This window comes from Adiantum capillus-veneris, chromosome 14 (assembly GCF_014529385.1).
Source record: "Adiantum capillus-veneris isolate H3 chromosome 14, ASM1452938v2, whole genome shotgun sequence".
NCBI classification, from domain to species: domain Eukaryota; kingdom Viridiplantae; phylum Streptophyta; class Polypodiopsida; order Polypodiales; family Pteridaceae; genus Adiantum; species Adiantum capillus-veneris.
Window position 1 is genome coordinate 144,074,679 of NC_140944.1, and position 20,011 is coordinate 144,094,689.

Below are 20,011 nucleotides of genomic sequence, written 5' to 3' on the forward strand. Positions count from 1 at the left end.
CAGGGGTCCCCTGTCCCCAATCGTACCTAGCTAGGTATGTGGTGCCTCTCGAGCAAAAGCTCATGATGTTATGCATTGTATGAAAAACAACTGAAAAAGACTCCATTTTCCTACATGAGAAAATTTCTAAATCTTCTTGTGAATTAGAGCTTGTATTTTTCAAAGGTGGACCCCTTAGAATTCACTATTACAAGTCCTATTCAAAGTATCCAAACATATATGCATTGCTTTAGCTCTTAGAATACCTTTGTGGACATTCTCTGTAGACACATCCACCTTCATATAAGACCTGGCTTCTTGCTTCTTACATCTATGAAGTTGAGATTGCCTTCCTTGACTAAGGCCACCCATTCTTTGCCCTGTTCTAAAAGGGCTCTTAATATGTCAAACCAAAGTTCTAGCAATGCTGCCTCTCACAAGGGAAGTAAGTCGTCGCTCTGCAAATGGAGTCGCAAGACAACATCAAATAAGCAAAGTCCATCTCAGCCTGTTGCCTCAATGCAACAAATGAATGCTATGGAAATGCAAGAGATGAAAGAGGCATTTAATTTCTTCGACGAAAACCATGACGGAAAAATTACCGCCATCGAGCTGGGGATGGCCTTGAGGAGGCTTGGGGACGACCCAAGTGACAGAGAAGTGAGGGAAATGGTGAAGGAGGTGGACACTGATAGAGATGGTGTGATAAGCTTTGAGGAATTCATGAGTTTGCAACCTTTTGTGAGGGGAATTTGTCCACAAGTCGATGATGATGAGAAGGCCTACAATGAGGATATGTGGGAGGCATTTCGGAGGTTCGATGCCAACAAAGATGGGCTTATCTCGCCGCAAGAGCTACATGGCGTAATGGCACGGCTCGGCCGCTCTTGCACGCTCGACGAATGTTGCCGCATGATCAAACACATTGATCATGACAGGGATGGGCATGTAAACTTTGAGGAATTCCAACTCTTGATGGCATGATTAGCCTGGCACCAACCTGTCCTTTTGATTTTATTGTCAAAATTAGTCATTCCTTACGTTATCCGTGTGGTATAAAAGCATCAAAGTTGAGTCTCTTCGCGCGCGCGCGCTCTCTCTCTCACACACACACACACACACAGAGACTGAGTTAGGAATCATCAGTGGATTTTTTTTTTTTGGGGGGGGGGGGGGGGCCGGGGGGAGCGCGAGAGAGAGAGAGAGAGAGAGAGAGAGAGAGAGAGAGATGTCGTCCAGCGGGCATTATAGCTCTGTCCGACAAGTATTGAACTTGGTAGGGGAGGGGGAGAGAGAGAGAGAGAGAGAGAGAGAGAGAGAGAAGAAGAATTTCAACGTCGTGGGAAACTATCCCATAAAGATCTATCCGACGAGGAGAGTCGCTTGAGAGAGAGAGAGAGAGAGAGAGACAGAGAGAACATGGCACGCATTATCACTACGGTACTCAAAATAAAAATAAAAAAGAAAATTTGACTACAACTAAACTTTTACAAGCCTAATAAAGAAGTGGGGCCTGTTTAGAAACAATCTTCAGAGACAAGGATGTCCAATGGATAGCAGCCCAAGAGAGGATCAATCATCACTCCTTGGTGGAGGCACAGATTCAACCCCGGAACGCGTAGGTTTTGAATCTTACACAAGCGCCTCTTTTTGGCCTGCCCCAAAGGGGTAAGGCCCTAGTGATGCTTTTCCTTTTTGCTAATGAAAAAGAAGAGATTATTTTTAAAATAATTTTTATATTTGTAAAATTTATTAACTTTTTTATTGGAGCATGAAGCTAGTGGTCATTTATTTCATTCCGTGGATGAGATTCGTGAATAAGATCTTAAAGATATGCATAGAAAGATGCACCCCGCAATATCTTATGGGGTGTCATTGAATGAGTAATATCTTAGTGGCAAGCTGTCAGACAACGAGGAAGGGGAGGGTTTAGACTGCGCATGGCAAGGGAATTGGGAGGGGAGTGCCACATGCATGCATGATGGCTCCCTACTATTCATTTAGCAGAGAGGCTTTCTCGGACCCACCAACAAGACAAGCGTCAACCCCCCCTCAAACATCTGCAAGCTCAATTCACTTTTCATTACAGAAGGTGGAGAGACGCTCGAGTCCTAACAAATCAAGAGAACTAGTGAATGGCAACCATTGGAATGTAAAGTCATCAGCTCTTGCATGCACTAGTTATACGCAGTGTGAATGGAGGAGAAAGACAGAGCTTCATGGCTCAATTACTGTTCTGTGGCAGTCTGAATCCAGACGCAGTGACGTGATTGCAAGGAGAAAGACTAGGTCAATGCTGATCCGGGCATCGAGTGGCAACACTAGCCTTGTCGCAATGCAGAGCATGGACAACTAGGCAACGAAGCCAGCCTGCGAACAGTTGTGGCGATATGGAGTGATAGCCATACTCTATCTTGGTTGGATAGAGTGCGCAACTCTCTTTAATTGTCGACACTTACGGAAGAGGTTGCCATCAAATCTCAAGGCTTTTATCTATTTTTATTCCCTTATTTTTTGTTTGCTATCATCTTCTTCATGCTTTCACCTCTAAGCTAGTAGCTTGAATGGCCCGTGATAGCTTCAGATCAGAGGCTTCATACAACACGTTGGAAAGACAATCCTCAAAGAAGCAGTGGGTTGTGCACATAAAGACCTGCCTAGAGGATGCAAGGGTCAGAGGCATTGTACGCCTGCCTTCAATATCCATGGCTTTGAGCCCTTTTCTTTTCCAAAAAAATGAAGAACCTGAGAAGTACAAGGAAATGGAGAAGCACAAGGTGATGGCGTCGAAGTTCGTGGAGACAACTTTGAAAACGAACGAGTTTTTGTGTAGTCTTGCCAATGAGTTTTCAAGAATACATCAGGGAGGAGTACGACACAGAGCTTGTCCTTGCCAAGTTGAGGATGAGCTTGCCTACCAACTCCACATGCCCCACCGTTATTACACTGCCATCCACTCGGGACTTACCTTGCCTCCTCCACAAACACTAGCTAGGTTTCACACCACAGGCCCACGAAAGACAAAACTCTAGCCAAATTTAAGAACAAGTGAAGAACTCGTTAAAATTAGGGACAATTACCAAAATATCTTTAGTAGTCAAATTCTCTAAATACCCCTCTAATTCCAAAAATTCCCAATGTACCTCTCATATATGGCCAAAATTTCCCAAAATGCCCTTCAAATTTGCCAAAGACTACCTCTAATTAACCTCACAAACATCTCTAAAAACAAAAAACATTGCAGCTTTTCATAGGAGATTCGTTCTCCTCAACAGAAGATGATAGACTAGAATTTTAGATGGTGCCTTTTTAGAAACAATCTTTAGAGACAAGGATGTCCAATGGATAGCAGCCCAAGTGACCTCGGGATCAATCATCAATCCTTGGTAGAGGCAGAGATCAACCCCAGAACGCATAGGTTTTGAATCTCACACAAGCGCCTCTTTTTGGCCTGCCCCAAAGGGGTAAGGCCTTAGTGATGCTTTCCCTTTTTGCTAATGAAAAAGAAGAGATTTTTTTAAAATAAATTTTATATTTGTAAAATTTATTAATTTTCATTGGAGTATGAAGCTAGTGGTCATTTATTTCTTTCTGTGGATGAGATTCGTGAATAAGATCTTAAAGATATGCATAGAAAGATGCACCCCACAATATCTTATGGGGTGTCATTGAATGAGTAATATCTTAGTGGGGCGAGCTGTCAAACAATGAGAAAGGGGAGGGTTTAGACTCCACATGGCAAGGGAATTGGAAGGGGAGTGCCACATACATGCATGATGGCTCCCTATTATTCATTTAGTAAAGAGGCTTTCTCGCACCCACATAAGACAAGCGGCAAACCCCCCTCAAAAATCTGCAAGCTCCATTCACTTTTCATTCAAGAAGGTGGAGAGACGCTCAAGTCCTGACAGATCAAGAGAACTAGCGAATGGCAGCTGTTGGAATGTAAAGTCGTCAGCTCTTGCCTGCACTAGTTATGTGCAGTGTGAATGGAGGAGAAAGACAAAGCTTCATGGATCATTTGTGCACTTTGAATCCGGAAGCAGTGACATGATTGCAAGGAGAAAGACTAGGTCAATGCTGATCCGGGCATCGGGCGGCAACACTAGCCTTGTCGCAATGCAAAGCATGGACAACTAGGCAATGAAGGCAGACTGCGAACAGTTGTGGCAATATGGAGTGATAGTCATACTCTATCTTGGTTGGATAGAGTGCGCAACGCTCTTTAATTGTCGACACGTACGAAAGGGGTTGCCATCAAAGCTCAAGGCTTTCCCTTATTTTTTGTTTGCTATCATCTTCTTCATGCTTTCACCTCTAAGCTAGTAGCTTGAATGGCCCCTGATAGCATCAGATCATAGGCTTCATACAACAGGTTGGAAAGACAATCCTCAGAGAAGTAGTGGGTTGTGCACATAAAGACCTGCCTAGAGGATGCAAGGGTCAGAGGCATTGTACGCCCGCCTTCAATATCCATGGCTTTGAGCCCTTTTCTTTTCCAAAAAAATGAAGAACCTGAGAAGTACAAGGAAATGGAGAAGCACAAGGAAATGGAGAAGCACAAGGTGATGGCGTCGAAGTTCGTGGAGAGAACTTTGAAAACGAACGAGTTTTTTTGTAGTCTTGCAAGTGAGTTTTTGGAATACATTAATCAAACCAGGGAGGAGTACGACATAGAGCTTGTCGCTTTCCAAGTGGATGATAAGCTTGCCTACCAACTCCACATGCCCCACCGTTATTACACTGCCATCCACTCGCGACTTACCCTGCCTCCTCCACAAACACTAGCTAGGTTTCACACCACAGGCCCACGAAAGACAAAACTCTAGCCAAATTTAAGAACAAGTGAAGAACTCGTTAAAATTAGAGACAATTTGTTGGAATTAGGGTTGCAGAGAAACGCACACAGCTTGGAGAAGACGAAGGAAGCTCAAGGCACGCAATAGAGAGTTTGTTTCTTAGTATGCAATGGAAAGATAGATAGCCCTAGAGTGATGGGCGTATATATGATGCACAGGGGAGAAAACCTCCTAAAGAGGGAAAAAATGCCCCGGCGGTCCTAATGTGTTCACACACATCACTACCACATGTATATGGTAACAAATACCCCCTGGAGTGATGCGGTGAACGAGAGCTGGCACATGAGTAAAGGGAAGTGCCATGCCTTGAGGACATGATCAGTCCACAAAGGGGAGTAAGCCCAAAGCTTTGCGGAAAGCTTCAAGCTTCTCACGAGACAATGCCTTTGTGAAAAGATCTGCAAGGTTGTCCTGTGTTGGCACATAAGCCAAGCTGATCTCTCCTGCTGAGAGCCTCTCCCTGACATAGTGGTAATGCACCTCAATATGCTTTGTGCGAGCATGAAAAATTGGGTTCCTCGCAACTGCCAATGCGCTCTAACTGTCAGTGTAGATAGTGTTGGCAGTGTTGTGTCCAACACCCAAATCAGCCATAAGGCGTCTGAGCCATACACATTCAACCGTAGCTGTGAAGATTGCCCTGTACTCAGCCTCACAACTCGAAGTGGCCACAGTAGGTTGCTTCTTGCTCAACCATGATATACATGAACTACCAAGCATGAAACAAAAACCACTTGTGGACACTTGCGTGTTAAAACAACCAGCCCAATCTGAGTCAATGATCCCCCTTTGGGATAAAACAAGCCAAGATGTAAAGTGTCACGAAGGTAGCGGAAAATCCTCTTGACAGCCTGCCAATGCTTCGACCCTGGGCTATGCATAAATCTGCTGAACTGTAAGACTGCAAACTGAATATCTGGCCTCGTGTTGCATACATAAATGAGGCAGCCAACAGTAGTTTGGTAAAGAGTGACATCGGCAGGATCGCTAGCATCATATAGACTCAACTTCAAACCTGTTTCCATGTGAGTGGCAATAGGTTTGCAATCCTCAAGTTCAAACTTACATAGCAATGTTTCTATGTAACTTTTCTGACACAAAGCAATACCACCATCACATTGCTTAAACTGTATACCCAAGTAATGATGCAACAGCCCCAAATCTTTCATCTTGAAAGTAGCATTCAAATCAGCCTTAAATTCAGCAATATGTCTCTCATTTGGTCCAGTGATCAGCAAATCATCGACATAAAGAACCACCATGAGAAGTACATCATCCTCACGCTTTACATACAATGTGCTTTCTGTTGGACTGTTACGAAAGCCTCGTTTAGCCCAATGAGTGTCAGCTTTCTCATACCAAGCACGAGGAGATTGCTTCAACCCATACAAAGCCTTCTTACATCTACACACTTTGTCCTCTTGTCCTTTTATGACAAAACCGTGAGGCTACATTACATAAACTTCCTCAAATATGTCACCATTTAAGAAAGCAGTAACAATGTCTGATTGATGTACATCCCAACCAAAATGTGCTGCCAATGCACATAGAAAACGCACAGTAGTCATACGACAAGTGGGAGCAAAAGTCTCTTCATAATCAATGCCTTTTTGTTGTGGATAACCCTTTGCAACAAGTCGAGCCTTATGGCGATCAATCTCACCATCCGGCTTGCATTTTTAACTTGTAAATCCACTTCGTACCAATGGCCTTTTTGTCAGGAGGCAAATCACATAAAGTCCATGTGTCATTTTCTATAAGTGCATCATATTCTGCTTGCATGGAAGCCATCCAATTTTTTGAATTCTGTGCTTCATCAAAAGACAAAGGCTCCTCAACATCATGTAAGTTAGACACAGCCAAAGCATGACAATCTGATGCATAAGATGCATGGCCAGAGCCTGAATGAGTACGACTAGACAAAGGTGCATCCAATTTACTGTCACGCAAAGTGTGCACCAGCCATTTTGGCATACCTCTAGCCTGCTCATTTTCAGCCCTTTCCTCATCAAGTACATCATGTACATCTGCATCAGTAATAGGCTGATCTAAAACATTTTCAGAAACCCTCATAGGCTATACATTTGCCTCATTAGAACTTACATTCGTATTTCCACCACTAAAAAGAGGCAACAAAGTGTCATAAATGTCATGTGAGCTTACATTACTGTCTCTGGTACATGACAGCAAGGGCTGAACAAAATCTTCCACAAACACTACATCCCGTGAAACCAGAATACGTTTTGTTTGCGGATGACACAACCTCTAACCTTTGCTTTCAGCACTATAACCAACAAAAATACATTGGACAGCCTTATCATCCAATTTTCTGCGCTGCACTTGTGGCACCAAAGCATATGCCAAACAGCCAAAAACACGCATGTGCTCAATAGAAGGCTTTCTATCATGCCATGCTTCATATGGAGTAATAGACTGCAAAGCTTTCGTAGGACACGTGTTAAGTACATAAGTGGTACACATGATGGCCTCAAGCCAAAAAGACTGCGGCAAAGCTTGACTTTTAACCATACATCGTGCCATTTCCGTCAGTGACCTGTTTTTCCTCTCAGCAACACCATTTTTCTGAGGTGTATAAGGCACTGTGTTTTATCCGACGACTAGCTAGAAATGCATTAAATTCATGAGACATATACTCCCCCCCTCGATCGGAACAGAGGGTGCCCATAGTACATTTCGAGACATTTTCAGCCATAGCCAGAAATTTTCTGAAGCACATAAAAACTTCGAACTTCGCTTTAAGTGGAAATACCCATGCATGCGTGGAGTAATCATCAATGAAAGTCACAAAGTACAAGTAATTGCCCAAGGACGGAGTTTGCATGGGCCCACAAACATCACTATGCACAAGCTGCAACCTGCATGTGGCCCGAACTGAACCATCCTTTGGAAATTTAGAACGTTGCATCTTACCCAAAATACAGCCTTCACAAACATGTTTGACAGGTGCTTCAAGAGGCGGCAAAGAAGCAACCATATCAGGTTTGTGTAAACGCAGCAAACTGGCAAAATTCAGATAACCAAAACGTGCATGCCAAAGTTTTGCATCTGAAATAGCCCTTGAATCTGCAACAACATTTGCAAAATTCTGTCCACACTTGTCATACAAAGCGAGCTTATACAGCCCACGGCACAAAAGCCCAGATGCAACAATTTCATCACCAAAACTGAGATCATGAACTGTACATCTGTCATCCACAAATTTGACTACAAGTCCAAGTCTAGCAAGTGCGGATGCAAACAAGAGATTCTTCTTGATCCCAGGTACATAAAGTGCATCAACAAGTGTGAAGGAACTGCCATTAGCAGCAGTGAGCACAATCTTTCCAACTCCCTGAACTGGATAAGAGGCGATGTTGGCACAAGTGACTGAATTCCCATGAGGGACAGACTCGAGAGAGGTAAACAATTCACGATGTGAGGTAATGTGCTTTGTAGCACCACTGTTGAAATACCACACATGTGAATTTGCAGCAAACTGACAAGAATGCATCATGGACAGCAGGATTGTAAGTGCACTCTGCGCTAAAAGCCCATTCTGCATCAACATCAGCAACACAGTCTCCTTTCACAAAAGACTCAACAATGGCTGCATTTGTAGTGGAACCAGCATTTGCAGTGGAACCACCCTCTTTCTTCTTAGCCTCTTTGGCCTTCAACTTAGGACACGACTTGATCAAGTGATCATTGGCTTTACAATAATGGCAACGCGTGTTCTTTTTGCCCTTATCACCAAAAATTTCAGACGAATTGCTGCCAGCAGAAGCATTAGGAACAGAATTTTTGCCACTTGCAGCAGAACCATAAGAAGTGGCTGGATTGTTGTTACCACCCTTTCTTTGAGAAGCAATAAAAGCTTGTTCAACTGCACGCTGTCTAGTCCTGTTTTTTCTGGAAAGTGACTCTTGCAAAACAACAATGTGCATAATGCATTAAACTTGACAACTTCTGGATTTCCTTGGGTCACAAGTCTCCAAGTACTATCAAAAGTCTGGTAAGAATCTGGTAAGACATCAAGAACATTCTACACAAGGGAACTGTCTAAAATAACTTTACCTGCAGAAATAAGTTGCTCATTGATATCCTTGACACTAGCAAGGAAAGTGGCCATATCAGCTTCCTCATGCATAATCTTCGACTCCAGCTCTTTACGCAGGAAAGCAATTTTAGCCTCATTGCGGCTTGCATAAAGACCTGCTAGAATATCCCAAGCCTGTTTTGCAGATTTTGTTGAACGGATGTGAGGAACAATGGTGCGCTTCACAGACAACGCAATCAATGCATGAGCCTGCGCATCCTTAACATCCCAACGAGCTTGTTGTGCCGTAGGCAAAATAACTCTAACAGCTGCAATCCTTGCAGCAAGACCTGCAACATCCTCAACATTGCCTACATCCTTAGAACCAGAACGTATATCAATGCCCTGCACAATGTTCCATACACCCTTTGACACAAGAACATGTTGCGTCATATAAGCCCACATAGGGTAGTTTTTCCCATCCAACCTGTCCTCAGCAACAAACATCTTGAACACATATGTGTTGTTGTTGTCAGCCATGGTAAATGTTGCAGCTGATGTGAAAACTACCCGAAAATAGGAGAAACGGAGCGGGAACAACCTGTGTTATATAGCACAAACCGTAGAAGACTATAAGGCAACTGTTATGCAGAAAACGGCACTGACAGAAATTCTACAGAAAATGACGAAATAACCTGTGCAGAACTGTCTGTAGTGGAAACGGAGGCCGAAATGAGCCCAAATCAAAATTCTGAGTAGACCAAGCTCTATGAGCTCACCCAATATATTTTTCGACTTGCGAACGCTCGCCAAAGCTCACTGAAATCGGAGAAAGTGAGCAGGCGTGTGCTGGAGCAGCTGGCGACTAAGCCCGGGAGGACGTGACCTGCTCTGATACCAATTGTTGGAATTAGGGTTGCAGAGAAATGCACATAGCTTGGAGATGACGAAGGAAGGTCAAGGCACACAATAGAGAGTGTGTTTCTTAGTATGCAATGGAAAGATAGATAGCCCTAGAGTGATGGGCGTATATATGATACACGGGGGGAAAAAACCTCCTAAAGAGGGAAATAATGCCCCGGCGGTCCTAATGTGTTCACACATCTCACTACCACATGTATATGGTAACACAATTACCAAAATATCTTTGTAAGTAATCGAATTCCCTAAATACCCCTCGAATTTCAAAAAATTCCCAATGTACCTCTCATATTTGGCCAAAAATTCCCAAAGTGCCCTTCAAATTTGCCAAAGACTACGTCTACTTAACCTCACAAATATCTTATAAAACAATTTTATTTGCAAATTTACGTAGGAGATTCGTTCTCCTCTATAGAAGATGATAGACTAGAATTTTAGATGGTGTTGAGAGCTCTTCAAATGAAATCGTTCATCATTTTTTAACACAAATGTCTCTATTTGCGATGTTATTGGTGAATAAGTTTGTGTAGGACGCGACAACATGAATCATCATAAACATTAGACTATGCAAAACTGGTGCAAATCCATCCCAAAATGATGAAGAGTATATAGGAAACATTTGACATTTGAGGGGTAACTTGGAAACTTTTACAAATTGCAAGGATATTTTGATAATTTTCCCTTAAAATTATGAATAAAATCATATATCAAAGACAAGAAAAGGAGAAATTCGAGGCTTTGTGGTTTTTAAAAGAGTCAGATTGCAAAATACCGACTAGATTGAACAATTTGTGATTGTTTGAAAGAGGTAGAAAATACTCAATATAGTATAAAGACAATTAAATTAGCAATTATGAAAAAAGAAATTGTAGTCGTCTATATGTTATATAAAAAATTAAATAGATGTACAATTAATTTATGGGAAAATTACCAAAATACCCCTCTAATTTGAGGAAATTCCCAAAATACCCCTCAAATTTCAAAAATTCCCTAAATACCCCCGATATTTTGTCATAAATTCCCAAAATGCCCTTCAAATTTTCCAAAATTCCCAAAATACCTCTGGTTGTGAGAGTAAATTTCTTGAAAAATAAATTTTCTTGTAGGTCTTCACAAGAAGAGTGTGTCTATCGTATAAGATGCTAAAACTACAATTTGAGTTGGTTACCTAGGCTTTGGAGATAAATTGCTTCATTATTTTTAGATATAATTGCCTTTTTTGCGATGGTAACTGGTGACAAAACACATGCTGAGCACTCAAAAACAAATCTCAATTGTCAAAAACGAATGAAGATTATAATATCTTGAACAATCCAACCAAAATAGATACACGGGTATTTTGGGAATTTCCTCAAATTAGAGGGGTATTTTGGTAATTTTCCCTTAATTTATTATAGGCTAGCCATTTATAGGCAGGCCTTGTGATTTCATCACTTGTTTTAATAGTGCTCGTTTTCATTACACAAGAAATTACAAATCTTTGTAACGCGAGTTGTTTGAGCCAACAACGCCTGAAAGCTCTTTGCCTCCGCTATCTCATGTGTGTATCCTCTTGTAAAATGATGCACCGCATAGAAAAATCTTGCCCAAGTTCAGGTCCTCTATCCTAGGGTAAGCGGGCCAATAATGGAGTGACCCCGTGAAGAGAGACGGGTGAGTCCTAAATAAAAAAGTTAGTTTGCACCAATAAATGGGGAAGCAAATCCGTGTTGTGGGATGGTGTTACTAGACGCAGTTCATGCTTTTCATTGGCTAGCGCTAGAGTTCAAGCCCATGTGGGTCCGTAATATATCCCCTGCCTGGCTAGCTACGGGAACCTTATGGAAAAAAAATTTCGTTGTTGTTTGCGCAGTGCGCACTCGCCAAACTTTTGCTGCGCCTCGACCTGCACCTTGTCTACATTTCACACCACGGAGAGGTCGAAATTTGCAGCATCCGAAAAACGCGTCGAGCACTCCCTTAAGGTCCTTAGGGTGTTCACACAACCTAATCGCAGAAATAGGCCTACCCAAGCCTTGGCGCCGACCTGTACGGGCAAGCAATAGAGCGCCTAGAGTTACACACTGCCGAGAGGGTATTCAGCACCGCTAGAAAGTGGAGAACGATTCTAACCAGAGCACACGGAGTTGATCGGTTGGGCGTTCTTTTGCCATATTAGGGCAGCCTGTGTAAGGTGAGGAGGCGCCCAACATTTAGCGGGCGATGACTTTAGTGTGTAACCAGCCTTAAACTAGGGGTTTTACGCTATACATTCCGCCTCATCTTCACTTAACATTGTGGCCCCCACAACAAAGGCCATAGGGTTAGGTCATGTAAGGTTGCTTTGTAGCTTTCTTGTGCAATCAATCACATGGGTACCCATCCAGGCAACAATTAGCTTACAGCCTATTCATGCAAGATAGCAATAATGAAATAATGTACAACCTGATCGCCTCGCACAATAATCCCAAAGCAAGCCTTATGGTGTATTAGCAAGGATTAGCGAGAATTTGACACATCACGTCCTTAGCGAACCAACTAAAAACTGGAGAACGCCTTTAAAAGAAGCTTTGATTAGATTATGAATACTATACTATCTATTTTTCTATTTCTCAAAAATACATTGTTGAAATTAGATCATTCATGCACCCATCTAAACACTTGGAGCACTAATTAATGAGCTTGCATCTTGCAAAAAGAGTTGAGATTCTATCTTAATCATGACATTTTTATCAACAGCAGGTAAATTCTCTTCTTTGGAAATAAGGATACCTAAAACTTTGATGTGTTGTCTTTATTAACTAGTTGAACAAGACTTAAATCGACCAACTCCAGAGAACTAGATAATTTGATTAGATAGAAAAAAGGACCTTTGAGAGCGCTGTTAGAAGGACCTTCATTAACAAAGTGGCAAAGTGGTACACCAACATTCAACGTGGGCTGAAGGCCACCTACTACTACTTACATTAGCTTGTTAATAACAATAGCAAATTAACTCCATGTAGCAATCATAAAAACCAAACATAAAAAATAGAGATAGAACACTCCCTCCACCCCCTCTTGAAGAAACGGATCTATATTAATCATGAAATCAATTAAAGCATACATCTTATGAGCTCTTGAGAACATGACATTCAAGGAAACACCAAGGATGTCAACAAAATGGCACAGTTAAAACATGGTAGTCCATAGGGACAAGCATGATTTAGCATAGAATGCCACGAAACGGTGATCTACTAATACCAAAAAATTTAATAAATATTGCATAAAGTAAAAAAACATAGCCAAGTTGTAGCCATAATGTGCACTACCAAAGCCCCGCAATCTTCACTCGCTCCATGTACATATGCATATGTTCCCTTGCATGCAAAAAACTATGTAACATGTACTCCATTTTGTTATTTTTCAATCTTGATCACTGTATGTTGAAATGGTGGAAAATTTTAACATTATAAATGAAACGGCTATGGGAAAATGTGCATTCCATGTAAATTGGCAATCCTCAAATGCTGCAAATGTCCATTGAAGTTCTCTGGTGCATGTCAAAATTTTAACACTGTTGTATACCTATGCACATGAGAGTGTGCACGCTCACAAATGCACATGTATGTCATGAGTGTACCTATGCACATGATTTTGTGTGCGTGTACCAATGCACATAAGGACATATGCACGAACACAAAAGCACGTGTGTGTGTGTGTGTGTGTGTGTGTGTGTGAGAGAGAGAGAGAGAGAGAGAGAGAGAGAGAGAGAGGTATTAACACTAGAATGGTAATAGGACATAAAAGTGTCATTTCAAGGTTTTGGGAAATAATTACAAAACCATAGTAGATCCACTCAGTTTGAAAAATCCTTTCATGAGCTTATACTGCAATAACTACTACATATGGAAAAAATGAGAAACTTGTAATTTTTCTCATCCCTTGGTCACTACAAGCCTTCAAAGTTGATGACCAATGCATTTTGCCCAAAACGAGAATTTCTTACGATTGATTGCATATAAATAAGAGTGGAGATTTTTATAGGACGTGAGATAAAATGCCCCGTTAACTTCAATGGGTTGCTGACGAAAACATATGATTGCTTTTACCTCACTATTTTTTTTTGGGCAAAAAAAATAGATAACAAATAAGTTGCATTTTTGCCATTCTACGATCCTATCATCAAAGTTTCTTTAGTCACACTCAATATAGATACTATATACATATTTTCTTAGTTTCCCTTTGGGCATTTGGATTCAAAAGGAGCCATGGAGCATGTCAAAAGGATAATGGATCTCTTACAATTGCAACCTTGGGAGCAATGCTAAAGTGCTAAATACAACAAACATGAAAAAATTGGGTTTAGCATTATGACCTCTAGAAACCCATAGAAACTACTCAATAACTAGCCAAGTTCGTAATCTATGATTAGATATGGTTACTGCCTACAAAAGACACAATTGTCCTAAGAAACTAGCAATATTGAGAAAGTTATACTTGCTACTCTAAAATGTATCATATTCTTCAACAATCAAAAAACTCAACCATCATCATATACTATGCTATATAGCATATTAGGTCTCCCAAAACTCAAGGAAGATTAGCTTTATGTTATAAATTACACTTACACAATCAAAATTGAATTTGGATATCAAGAAAACCACCAAAAAAATCATAGAAAGTGCTAATTTTGACCAAAAAGCAAGATTATGCAATTCTTGTAAATTGGTCATAACTTTCAATTTTAACACTTAGCTCTCCTTACAAACATCAAAACATGTTGAGAACTATAAAAGCCTAACCTCTAGCATCTAAACCTCACAAACATGAAGTCTAGAGTGGTATAGTTGCCAAAAATTGAAAAAAAACCAAAAACATGACCCGTTTTTTCACACAGTTTAGGTTCAAAAATGTTGTGCAAAAGTAAGGTTAATGGTGAGATCGATACTCCAAAAAAAATGCTAAGTTTTTTTTAGCTTCTATGGAAACTTTGTGGATATATAGCACAAAGAAATTCATTTTCATACTCTTCGAATAATTCAAGCAAAATGGTCACTTAACAGGACACAAAAGTGTCCAAGAGCATAAAAGTGTCATGTTACCATTCTAGTGTTAACATGGTAGTAACGATCGAGACATCAAACATCCATCCAACAAGTCTTGAACTTGAGGCCTATTACCTGAGAGGAAACTCAGATAACCAATCTGCCACACAGGGTGCTAGTACAATTGTCCCAATTCCCTCTTCTTGTTCAGAGTTACAAGCACTTTGTAGGAACAATCCCAAGAAAAGAGAGAGAAGACGAAGAAGAAAAGAAGAGAGTTTAACATCATAGGAAACTATCCAAGAGACCTTAAAGATCTAGCCGACGAGGAGTTTTGAGAGAGAGAGAGAGAGAGAGAGAGAGAGAGAGAGATTTCCATTCTCAACAACTAAACATGAGGTAAAATCACAGTGCAAAATTCACCACCACCTCGTTCAGCCATCACTTCTCTAGAATACCAACTTGAGCTCATTATGAAGCTCTTGAAGCTCCACACGAGCATCTTGTAACCGCAAAAGACCATCTTTAGACATTTGCCCTAGCACAGCCAGCAAGGCATTCAGAGAAAATGGGCTTCAATACAGATAGTTGGAGAGCAGAGACATTTTCATTTCTCACCCCCTCCAATCTGTTTCACAACTGGCCAAGGCCATTCCCACCCTCCTCAAAATCTTCAAATTTGATGGAGTGTGATTGCAAGCCAATAAATCCTCCTCTATAAGAACCGCGCTTTTTCTTCGTCTTCTCATGACGAAAATCCCTAGCAAACAAACAAAAATGTCAAGCATCTGCCATCTTTCAGACATACCTGCATGCTATCACAATACACCGCATTCTAAATACCTTCCGCGAACTTGTCCCAGCACTTCCTGTGCTTTGGCACCATAGCCTTTTTCAGCTCCATCCTACGCAAAAAGAATGCCAAATCAACTATGGACATAACTCTCATCTATGCAAAAAATGATGCCTTCTGTCTTCAGTTACACAAAACGACTGAAGTCTAAGCTAGCAGAGGACAAGCATTGTAACTTTACGCACTTAGACTACCCAGCTGTGGGGGAGATGGGATACAGGACCCAGCCAAAATGTGGACTCACAAAAGGGGAAAAATTTGAAGTGTACCCAAATCAAAAAGCAGTGATACCTTGGCCCAATATGAATTGTCACGTAGGCGTGGATCCGAAAATGTCACCTGCAAAAAGAAGGAGATGAATTCAAACGAGAGCCAACATAGATTATCCTGCATCCACAAATTCAGTTGTTACCTTCTCAACTTCAACGCGTTTAAACGCTAACGCCCCTGTTGGCTGCATAAAATTTGAGCTCTCTCTCTCTCTCTCTCTCTCTCTCTCTCTCTCTCTCTCTCTCATATAAAAGAAAGAGGCTGATTACTACTATTTGAAAAATCCCTCAAAACGCCAAATTCTGAGGGCAAGTACATAACTGTTTACAAAGCAGGCCAGAAGGCAACAAACTAGGGACTGTACACAACTAGCCACATGGGCAAACTGTAAAGACTGAAAAGCCAGGGGAAAAAACTTCTCCTAAAGAAAGTAAAAAGTGCCCTCGCAAGCTAAGAGGAGAGAGGATAACAGCAACCTCAAAAAATTTGGCACTCAAACCAAAAGCTCGCTCTGGAACTGTATAACTAAAACCTCAACCACCAAGACAGCCCACCAACGGTGATATGGAGAAAGGAGCATCCACAATGGCAAGAGCTCGATATCAAAGGAGACGCCCTCCAACTGGTACCATCTGTCAGCAAAAGGCTATGGATAAACAAAGGGGAATCAACGACGAAGATGATACAGAAAAAACAGTTGACATCACCAAGAAAACTGCAAGAGGAGGTGACAAGGTGAGTACAAAGCGCTACACTGGAGCATACAAGGAGCTGTCAGGCAGTGTAGAGACCAGTCCAATTGTGAAGGTGGCTCCTGAAAACCAGAGTTGGGGAGGGAACTCCAACAAGACAGTGAAGGAGGCTTTGATGACGACCATGTGAAAACCGGCTGTATAATCTTGGTAGAGAGAGTAGAGCGGCAAGCCAACCAACCAACCACCCAAACAAACAACCTCTGCCAAAAGCAAAAGCAACTAGAAATGAAACTAAGCAAAAGAGTAAAAGAAAACAACAAAAACAAAAATGAGAAAAAACAAAAATGAGAAAAAACAAAAACATAATTGAGGACAAACTTCACCCACACCCACGCACCCACCCATATACACACACCCCCCCCACCCCCCCCAAAAGCAAGTCTAAAGAATACAATGAAAACAAAACACAAAAAAAAAATCTTGCTTCACGTGGGCACGCACTCACTAAAGCAAAATACAGGCAAACATAAACCAAGAAACAAGCAGGAAAGCAAAATGACATACAGAGAGAAAGGCTATACCGCCACATGACCAATACCAGAAAGCAACCCAGACCAAGAAGGGAGAAGAAGTATGAACAGCTGCAAGACCGTCTCCATCACCAGGACAACCAGTGACCACCAACCACATCGCAATGTAGGGATCAATGCTTGCAAGGGTCGCTGCTGACATGACTTAAGCGGATCTGGGAAGTCCTTCCAAGTGGCAAGGTCAATAGGTACAATAAATACAGTACGAAAAAAACAAAAAAAAAATGTTGTACAGTATGGGTAATCACTATCAGTACAAAAAATACGTTCTGATTACAAATAGATGTACATGTCTACTTAGGCATGGTTGCATACATGTAAATATGCAGGCATACACACAACATACATGCACACGTATGCATGCATATATACATACGTAGGTCTACAACCTAAATATACATGCAAGCATGCACGCATGTAAGCATACTGATGAGTACGTATAAGTCACGACCAGTACGTTAGGTCCTAATATCAGTACGTGTATATATTGTAGTGTATAGGAAGAATGATAAATACGAGTTTGGAATGAAACCTTGCCAAGTGGTGGCTAGTACAACGCAAGATGCGGTTGGGGCCATCAATGGCAGGGGAGGCAAAGCAGAGCGGCTTCTTTGCAATAAGAAACTGGCTGCTCCGGGCAGAGTTAAGAAGTCCCAGCCAGCTTCAAGCAAATCTAGCATCTTCCAGGTAGGTCAACAGCGATCGCCAAGTAGAGGGAGGCAGAAACGTTGACGAGCAGACTAAGACGAGACCTACAGAGCTGGCCGCAATGGAGACCTTCACAACAGGAGCCTGCCCAAAGCACCTCCGCAGCAGTAAGGGAATGCCCAATCCAGCGACAGCTTCTCGCAAAAGAGGTTCGTGCATGCAGAAGACACCTCTCCGACAACTCACGCAGGCAAGGGAAAGTTGCATGTATCACAAAAGTGATGACGTCGCAGCCCAACCAAGGAAGGAAGAGAGAATATTGCAGCAATGACGTGGTAGCCTATATGGACCTGATTCAGAGTTACAAAGCTTGAAGCGCAACACAGAAGAAAGTCTTCAATGCTGGAGATGGCCTCTTTGGCCTCTGCTGACTTCTACACGGGCTGTTATGATGGAGGTCATGAGCCCTTCACCAACCTGCAAGTCCCGTACGAAGGCAACCTTCATGCATACAAACAAGCAGATAAGACAAGTGGAAAGGGAGATGAAGGAATGGAAAGCAGAGATAGACGGATGGTGGAAGGAGAAGGCCAACCTTCTTCAAATGTTCCTCAACGAAAGCGCGCAATGGACGTGATCACGAAGACACAAAAGAAGGCGGATGAGGCCGAGAAATGGATAGAAGTCGCTAAGAAAGGGGAAGAGAAAGAAACCACATCTATCCCCACTCCTACAATCATCAACATGACTTTAGAAGAAGAGCAACGAAGGAAGACTAGAGCTTTGCATGTACAAGTAACCGGTCTAAAAGACCGAGATGATGTGGAAGGGGAAGTCAAAGAGCTTCTCCGCATGATGGGTAGTGAGGCTACTCATACAAAGGCATGGAGGGTACGAAAGAAGTCACAAGGAAATGGGGAGATGTAACAAACTTGGACACCCCAAGTCAAGATTCTATCGCGACACAACAGAGATTCACTTCAAAACAGTTCACAAAGATGACACGGACCGGTGTAGTTCCATGCCCAAAGGTATTGGCCCCAAAGACTGGCGCCCCTTTCAGTATTTCTTTTTATATTAATCTATGTTCAAAGTACAAGAGAGTCGGCGGGTGCTCACTCTCAGACTCTGCGTCCAGATGCTCTGAGAAGTGAGGCCCAGCCACTTATTTATTGGTACAAGGGATGTCCAAAAGCAAAGCCCCAAAATCTTTTAAAATAAAAAGCTTCTCAAAATAAAAGCATAATGCCCAAAAGCTGACCAACATAATTTCCGGAATTCCGTACGACCTGTCAACGTCAACATGTCAACGCATTTTGTGGCAGATTTTCTGTTGGCTGCCGTATCAGCTTATCGATGCATTTTAGGCAGCAGGGTGTGTGAGTGTATGTCCGAGGGCCAACCACGTACTAGTTTGTGACATACCCCCCTCTAGATATAATTCTAATCGCCCTCAATTACGCCTGCATAACAGACAGAGGCCTTAAACTGTCTTAGTAGACACCGACTGTTAGTACCGACACACTAGACACAACAACATCTAGCACATGTACCAATCAACAGTCACATCACTTGACATCACATGACAAAACACATTCAAATCCATTCCATCTCAAACCATGATTAATCGGCAACGTATTTAGTAATCGCATCTAGATCCAGTCGGGACCTCACAGATGCCCGATTAACTAATCCTTATTGCAATCATGTCTATAGAGATACATGAGACCGAAATGCAGTAGTCATTTCGTCTTTCAGTTCCTGCACTCAAACAAGTGAAGTATAAATCAATCAGTTTCATTTTCGGGAATTCCAGCTCATAAAGTCATACAGCAAAATATTGTCAGCCTAGCAGTATCCCTGAAACCCAAAGGACATCAATGACTCTATATCAAAAATCGGGGTAATTGACAAAGGAGCGGAGCAACTCCCCTCTTGTGCAAGCCCGCTGCACTAGATTCACCCATGCTAAAATTGGGGTTCTACCGGAGTAGACTATGCTAAACCGAATGCTTCAAGGTAAAGTTCCAAAATCTGAGGAGTGTTTGCAACGTCCTCCTCCTCCATTCACTTCGCATCCAATACAGGATAGTTCTTGAATTTAACCGAGAACCGCCTAATCACTTCACCTTTAATCTTTCTATCTTTATGTGC

The 20,011-nt window shown here is 41.9% G+C and overlaps 1 protein-coding gene and 1 pseudogene across 4 annotated transcripts in view; one reads left to right on the forward strand and one right to left on the reverse strand.

The window, feature by feature from the left end:
* The first annotated feature begins 381 nt into the window (after nt 1-381).
* On the forward strand, nt 382-963 carry LOC147443290 (uncharacterized; annotated as a pseudogene).
* A 13,938-nt stretch (nt 964-14,901) lies between these two features.
* The window catches only part of LOC147443291 (uncharacterized), a 29,770-nt gene continuing 24,660 nt past the window's right edge, over nt 14,902-20,011 (reverse strand). The window contains exons 5-10 of one of the 4 annotated variants that reach the window (XM_086529192.1): nt 16,067-16,108; nt 15,946-15,993; nt 15,645-15,706; nt 15,527-15,561; nt 15,420-15,440; nt 14,902-15,339 (exon numbers count right to left, since the gene is read on the reverse strand). In XM_086529192.1, the coding sequence (XP_086385318.1) occupies nt 15,251-15,339; nt 15,420-15,440; nt 15,527-15,561; nt 15,645-15,706; nt 15,946-15,993; nt 16,067-16,108 (297 nt within the window). In that variant the 3' untranslated portion in view covers nt 14,902-15,250. Of the gene's footprint in view, nt 15,340-15,419; nt 15,441-15,526; nt 15,562-15,644; nt 15,707-15,945; nt 15,994-16,066; nt 16,109-16,181; nt 16,557-16,667; nt 16,880-20,011 lie in introns of those variants that run through there. The other 3 variants (XM_086529190.1, XM_086529189.1, XM_086529191.1) reach the window with 3 other exon arrangements.